This window comes from Cynocephalus volans, chromosome 3 (genome assembly GCF_027409185.1).
Source record: "Cynocephalus volans isolate mCynVol1 chromosome 3, mCynVol1.pri, whole genome shotgun sequence".
Classification (NCBI taxonomy): Eukaryota; Metazoa; Chordata; class Mammalia; order Dermoptera; family Cynocephalidae; genus Cynocephalus; species Cynocephalus volans.
This window is the reverse complement of record NC_084462.1, coordinates 146,375,331-146,383,291: the sequence shown is the minus strand read 5'-3', so window position 1 is coordinate 146,383,291 and position 7,961 is coordinate 146,375,331. Positions and strand designations below refer to the sequence as shown.

At 37.7% G+C, this 7,961-nt stretch overlaps 1 protein-coding gene across 2 annotated transcripts in view; it reads left to right on the top strand.

Annotated features, from left to right (window-relative positions):
• The first annotated feature begins 4,780 nt into the window (after window positions 1–4,780).
• ESR2 (estrogen receptor 2) overlaps window positions 4,781–7,961 on the top strand; it is a 51,294-nt gene continuing 48,113 nt past the window's right edge. The window contains exons 1-2 of one of the 2 annotated variants that reach the window (XM_063090985.1): window positions 4,781–5,199; window positions 7,092–7,264. In XM_063090985.1, the coding sequence (XP_062947055.1) occupies window positions 4,781–5,199; window positions 7,092–7,264 (592 nt within the window). The remainder of the gene's footprint in view (window positions 5,200–7,091; window positions 7,265–7,961) is intronic. The other variant, XM_063090986.1, reaches the window with a different exon arrangement.

Genomic DNA, 7,961 nt, shown 5'->3' with positions numbered 1-7,961 from the left:
TGTTTGCACAACAATGTGAATGTACTTAACACTACTGAACTGTACAATTAGAAATGGTTAAGATGGTAAATTTTTTGTTGTGTGTTTTAACACAATTAAAAAATCTTTGGAAACTGCTAGCTTTGATAATTGCATTATATGCTTAATCCTGAGTATTTTCTCTTAGGAATCAGAGATTGTATATGTTGATCAGGAATCTGAGTAATTGAAATATGAAATTTCATACTCATTATTAATAAATGCATGTAGATTTTTTAAAAAAAACCTTCCTTGATCCTGTATTCTTCTCCAGCTACCATCCTCTCTCCTTTCCCTCATGGTCAAATTTTTTGAAATAAAATGTTGATTGGAAGTGATACCACCTTTGTAATTCCTTGTCATTTTATCTGGTCTGTTCTGCAAGGTGTGTGTCTTGGAATTTCTTTGGATCCCCTTTCTTCAGCACACTACCCACTGAAGGTGTTCCCATCTTTGACTAGTACCCTTGACTTGTTGAAATCTTATATTTTAAACACATTTCCTCATATCCTTTTCTTACAATAAATATTTATTGAGTGGTAATGGAAGGTGAATAAAAAATAGCCTGTACCATCAAGGAGCTTAAAATCTAGTTTTACATCTTACTTTCCTACCCATCTCTGCTATTCCAAGAAGGATTCAAAGGAGTTCTAATTGAATAAGGAGGCTTAGGTTTGTATATAAGTAATTAAAGGGTTGCTACAAGTGAAAAAAATGCTCAGGCATAACATGCCTGCCAGTTCACAATGCACTTGTTATATTTCTTATGGACACTGCAGTTTTCTGTAGGAAAATAGCAGGAGATTAGAGTGTAATGATGGGTTGCGGCAACATAGTGGAATGCCTTGAATACTAGAGAAGTGTGACTTACTACAGAGGTTGGTGGGAAGCAGTGTGTTGATCAGAGCTGGGTGTTAAGAATGTTAATCTGGCAGCTCTGTGGACCTGGAGAAGGAGCTAACTAGAGACAAGGAGCAGAAAGGAGCTTATTACAGATGCACAGATAAGAAATAATGTGAGCTGGCTTCAAGATGGTAGCAAAAGACAGAACATGGGGAAAAGGCATTGTGGAGGAAAAAACCTACTGTGCCTTGGTAAGGGTGACTGGGTAAAGAGGAGAAGTTAAAGAAAACTAACAAGCTTTGTCATTAACACAAATAGGGAATAAGGAGTGGTTTGGGGGAAGAAAATGATGAATTACACATTGGATATTGTATTAGTTATCTATACTTTGTAACAAACTATCGTAGATTTTAGCAGCTTAAGACAACAAACGTATATTACCTCACACAGTTTCTGAAAATCAGGAATCTAAGAGAAGCTTAACTGGATGTTTCTGGCCTAGGTCCTCTGAAGTTGAAGTCAAGATGTTAGCCAGGGTTACAGTCATCTGAAGGCTTGACTGGGGCTGGAGGACCTGTTTCCATAATATCTCGCTCACATAGCTGTTGGCTGGAGCCTGTAGTTCCTTGCTGGCTGTTGGCAGGAGGCCTCTGTGGGCTGCTTGAGTGTCCTTACATCATGGCAGCTAACTTCTCCCAGAGTATGTGATCCAAGAGAGAGGGCCATGAAGAGGCTGCCGTGCTTTTTATGACCTAGTCTTGGAAGTCACACACCATTCTCTTTTACCATAATTTTTTTTTTTTTTTTGGAGGCTAGCTGGTATGGGGATCTGAACCCTTGATGTTGGTGTTATGAAATCATGCTTTAACCAGCTGAGCTAACGAGCCAGCCCCTCCTTTTGCCATAATTTATTCATTAGAAGTGAGTAACTAAATCTAGCCTGTACTGAAAGGAGAGGTTAGGCCCATCTCTTGAAGGAAGGAATGTTGAAGAATATGTGGATGTATTTTAAAGCCATCATAGATATATTGTGTTTTGAGGACCAATGGAGTGAACATTCAAATGAAAATGTTAAAAGGAAGGAACTGGAAGCTCTAGAGAGCCATGTTACCTACATATGGAAGTAGGTGACAGCTGGAGCTGAAAATATTGAAGATGGAGAACTTCTCAAGACAAGTTTCTTTATTTAACTGTCTCCCTCAACCAGTCTCATTATTAATGGTCACTGTTCCCTTTTTCAGATTATATTATTCCAGTTACTCCAACCTGTTTTAAAGGTTTCCATTTTTAATCTCTTGTTTTGTGTTTTTTTCCTCCAAAGCTGCTTATTATGAAAAATTTCAAACTTACAGAAATGTTGAAAGACTGATGTAATGTCCATGTGACCACCATCTAGGTATAATAATTGACATTGGCTTATTGGCTTTATCTATATATTTAATCTTTTTTTCTGAACCATTTATTAGGTGGGATTTTTTGTGAAGAAGAGTTTCCCCTTGATCTTGGGGTAAATTATAGATCCTCTTAAAAAGGCAGCATACAAGTTTAATTCTTTTATTTTAATTACCGATTTTCAGAGTGAGGAACTGATATAACAGTTACTGGGGGAGAGGGGGTTAGCAAGAAATTGGTGAAGGGCCACAAAAAATGATTACATTGTATAATGATAAATATAGTAATAAAAAAATGTAAAATAAATTTTGCATTTTTCTACACAGTTGTGCTTACACATAATTTCTTATATATTTTCAATCAACATAACATAAGCATTTTTCTTATAATTATAAATGTTTTAATTTGTAAATAAAATCTTTAATAACTGCAAAAAAAGTTACTTGAAATGCTAGCAAATCATTCTTTTTTTCTTTTTCTTCAAGTATCACTTATGGGCTAAATGCAGATGTAATTTTGCTGTATCTTGCCAAATACCTATAGAGGTTGTGCCATTTTGCACTCCCACCAACATTAAAGGAGAGTCCTTGTTGTTTCCCAGCCTTGCCAAGAGGGTCTGTTGTCAAATATTTGAATTGTTGCCAAACATAAGTGAGAAACGGTATCTTGGTGCAGTTTTAATTTGATCATCTTTTAAAGTGTTTAAAAGCCATATTTGCCATCCTTTTCCGTGTTCTGTGTCTTTTTCCTGGTTTTCTAATGAATTTTGGGTTTTTTTTTCATCTTAAGAGTTCTCCCTCTATACAGGGAGATTAACCCCTTGTTTCTAATATGTTGAGAATTATTTTTCTAATTTGACATTTTTTTTTTTTTTTTTTTTTACTTTGCTTTTGGTGTTCTTATGATATGCAATGATTTACTTTTATGTACTTAATTTAATGGTCACTTAAAAAATTGCTTCTGGATTTCCGGCCATAGTTAAGGTATTCCCCACACTCAGGTTATAAAGGGATTTACCTATGTTTGCTTCTAGTACTTGTGCAGTCCCCTGTCCCTCCCTCTTCTGCTTCCACCCTCTCTTCCCTTCCTCTCTCCACTCTTTCCATCTCTTTTATCATTGTCTTCTCTGAACCATTTGGAGTTTATTCAGTGTATAGTATGACCCATTGTTCTTTTTCCAATGACTGTACTCTTGTCCAGTGAGATACTGCCTTTATCATGTACCAAATTTCCAAACACTTTTGAGTTTTCAGATTTCTGTTTTTGGATTTCCTGTTCTATTAGGGTAGCAGTCTAGGTTCAATCAGTAGATAGACACTACAGAGAACATTCAATGAGAAGTTTAATACAAAGAATTACTAGCTATCACAAAAGATTAAGTATGATATATAACGAAACTCTGTTTGGTACCCTCAGGCTGAGGGAGAGTACCCAAGGAAGGACGAATTTGGAAGGGGTTCAGACTTCCTTGGAGAGAGTGTTTCTGCCACTGACTAAAAGACATGTTCACTGGTTTAGCTAAGCTGGCGCTGGGCAAGAAACAGGCGATCTCTGAACTGCAAGCAGGCAGCTGGTGATCAGCAACCGGTGGTGTGGGTGTGCAGTGGGAGTCCAGGTGTATTCGGGGACAGAAGGTCTTCAGAGCGCGCAGGTCGCGCAGGATGCCGAGTCTTGCACAATGAATGACTCCGCGGTGTGTGACCCTTTGAGCCACAGTTCGGACAGGTGACTGCGGAAAGGCTATCGCCACGTTGAGGCTGCAGGGTTGCAGAGGGACCTAGTTCTGGATCTGTGGCTGGCTGGGGGAGGCTCCACGTTGGATTCTCACATGCTGCCAACCTCCGCGGGGGCCAGAAATTCCAGCAGCCTCTTCCTCCTGCAGCGTCCCTCCAGCGCCCTCTGCTGAGAAAGCTTGACATTGCGCCCACTTTAAATACTCCAAGGAACTCCGTTGTGTATCATTCAAAGCTGAGGCAATAGACTGATAACTAACAGTTAAATTGGTCAGTCTATCCATGTGCTAAAGAGCATAGTTTTTTATTATCGGGGATTCATAGTGTATTTGAATATCTGTTAATGCTAGCCCTGATAATTGACCTTCTCTTTTAGAGTTTACCTGGTTATTCCTTCTTGTTTTTCCATAAGGACTTTCAAATAAACTTACTTAGTTCTAGAAAAAACACTTACTGACATTTTAATTTAATCCTGTGTTTTAAATTTTAAAGAGTGTTTTATAATAAATCCTTGTGGTTAAAAAATTCTTGTGGTTAACAACAACAAAAAAGCAATAGAGAAGTGAATGAAGTAGAAAATGAGAGTTCCATGCCTCACATTCCCACCCCTCTGAGATTAATATTGTTGTGTATATCTTTTGGGATATATTTGCAATCCCATACAAATGTGGGTATGTTTTTGTTTTTTAATATTTGAACACTTTTTAATAGTTATGCCTGTAGCTCTAACTTAGCAATGTCTTGTTTTTCTTTGCAGCCATTATACCTGCCCATGAGTCTTTGAGGATATCATAATGTCTCTTTGTGCCTCTTCTCACAAGGAGTTTTCTCGGCAGTTACCTATTCAAGATATGGATATCAAAAATTCACCATCTAGCCTTAATTCTCCTGCCTCCTACAGCTGTAGTCAATCTGTCCTACCCCTGGATCATGGCCCCATATATATTCCTTCCTCCTATGTAGAGAACCAAGATGAGTATTCAGCCATAACATTCTATAGCGCTGCTGCAACGAATTACAGTGTTCCCAACAGTGCCAATAACTCGGAAGGTGGGCCTGGTCAACAGACCACAAGCCCAAATGTGTTGTGGACAACTCCTGGGCACCTCTCTCCTTTAGCGATCCATCGCCAGTCATCACTTTTGTATGCAGAACCTCAAAAGAGTCCTTGGTGTGAAGCAAGATCGCTAGAACACACCTTACCTATAAACAGGTAAATCCATTCTTCACTCTGAAGTGTAGTTCATGGGCACTATTCAAGTCACTTTATGATTTAGTGAAAATAAAGATCTATATATATATATATCATATATATATATGATATATATATATATCTTTCTTTTATTAGTTACATAGATGACTTATAGCACCTAAAACATATTATGCCCTGACCCTATTCTGATATTCTAGTCCTCATTAAAAAGTTGTGCTTATAGATCGGTGTTGTGGGGAGAATTCACTATCATGACACTTGTCTTTATATAATAAAGATTAAACTTAAATAATTTTTCTTTTGATGAAGATATTTGGGTTTGAAAAATAAATTTTTAGTTTACTTTCAGGTTAGGGTCTTATTATCTGAGAGTGAAATCATAATTTAGTGTTCATGATAAATTGTTTACAGGATAAAAGCAACTGTGGCAATATTACAGCTTAAGTGAGATACTAGACATGTAAAGCCTGAAAAGACAAAAGGTATAAGCTTTTAAACAATGACCTAAAATAATAATATTTTATAAAGGTGGAAAACTACTTAAATGTAGACTTCAATTAAAATTTCCTGAAATTAAAAAGAATATTTGTACCCTTTAAATGTAAGACAACATGGTGGATTATTTCAGTCTAATTTTTAATATTTTAAATGATAATTATGGCCATGGAAGGAAAGAATGTAGAGGAGGAAGGGGAAGTGGGAGGTAAACTTCTAAAAGAGCATATTGGATATTGGAATTCATTACTTTCAAATGTTGTCATAAACATTTGAGAAAGCAATATTACACAGTAATTTTATTTTTCTTTTTAAAAAACTATTTATTGGTAAAGCAAAAGAGAATATAAAAATTGTGGATAACTTTTTTAAAGTAGTATTTTTAATTCAGCCTTTAAAGGAAGAAATATTTTGTTTCTGAGCATGGATTCTAATCAAAGTTCTGCTAATATTTGGGCAAATTAAAGCATAGTATAATTACCTTCATTTGTAAACCAATAATACCTCTACCATTTTCTTTCCAAAAGAAACATGCCCTAGCAAAATTAGGAACTAGCCAGGTTTGTTTTTGGTGCTCTCCAATGCTCCCTTGCGGGGCTCTCCCTTCCCCCATGGAACCCCTTGCCACTCATCTAGCACTGAGCCTTTGCTTCCTTCAAAGCCTTCTCAAGACAGGCAATTGCCCACTCTCTCCTCTCTCTTTTCTCTGTTTTTTCTTCTCTCTCTCTCTTTCCTCTTCTCTTCCCTTCCTCCCTCTCCCTCTTTAACCAGAGTATAGCATTCATCTTAATCTAACTTAAAATTCATTGTAACTCCTCTTAAAGTTATTTTCAATCTAGACGTTTATCTGACATTGCAGACTGAAAGATTTTTGTCCTCCACTTAAATGGAAAACTCAGCAACACTGTTGGGAAATGACTGATGTTTGGAAGTGGTTATGTGAGTTCAGGCCTATCATGCAGCGCTGATGAACTTTAGGAATTGTGGGAGGCCATTGCATATCTTGCTTGTGGCTCAGACCTGTGGGTAAGATTTGATCTGGCTGCTTCTTTTTATACTCAGAGTAGTTCCCCCCTCAACTTACCCCCTGCCATGGCTACAACAGACCTTTCTGTAGTGCTGCAACTAGTGCTCATCAGCACTGCATGGATGGACGTAAACTCGCCTAACCACTTTCAAACATTAGTCATTCCCCACACTGTGGCTCTTCATAACTCTTCATAAATCTGATATCAGTATTTAAGGTTTTGCTCTATCAGATTTCCTGGAATATGTTTATGATGAGCCCTGGGGGAAAAGAGATTAAATTAGGTGATGTTATGCTATTTTTTTTTCCAAGAAAGCCCTAACTTTCCCTTTTATGCTCTTTTACTATGGATATTTTCTTTGCTCCCCAGAGAGACACTGAAAAGGAAGGTTAGTGGGAGCAGTTGCACCAGCCCTGTTAGTAGTCCAAGTTCAAAGAGGGATGCCCACTTCTGTGCAGTCTGCAGCGATTACGCATCAGGATATCACTATGGAGTCTGGTCGTGTGAAGGATGTAAGGCCTTTTTTAAAAGAAGCATTCAAGGTACAAGAATATTGTTAACTGCTTCTTTGGTTTTCCACTTTTGTTTTCAAACAATTTTGCAGAGATGACCTAGCACAAGTCTCATTATTGGCCTGTTTGGTACACGAAGTACTTAATGAGCAGTTTAGAGGATCATGTGTTTTTGGGAGTGGGTTGGGTGGTGGAGTGGATTGTTTCATGTGCAGCATTTTATCTTTAATTGTAGATTTTTACCCCAGAGCCCCAAGATTATACAGCCAACTCAAATGGGTCTTGCCCCCACCTTCACCCACCTAGGGGTTGGGGAAAAGATGTCTAGTTGCAACCTTGTGATGATATTGTTTGCGTTAAATGTGTGCTCATTAGGAGTTGCAAAGATTGTTTCTTCCTTTGACTAAAGTTGAATATATTGTATACTTAACAGTCACAATAGTGGGCTGGCTTCTGAGGAAGAGAGAATAGATACATTTTATGAAAATGGTCAGAAATCAGACATTCACTTGCAGTGGACTTTGAGAAATGATCTAGAGGCATGTTTTCCCCTGGACTAGTAGAGCCTCTGTTCACAATGCCCTTGTTATCTGGTCTGGTTTTAGACTATTTCCCTAACCTTCTCCAAATTCCTTCTGGGCTAGATTTTTGTTTTGTTTTGTTTTTAATCAACTTCAAGTTGCATATACCTCGTTTCAAGGCCAGTCAGCCCATCTCTGTGCACTTG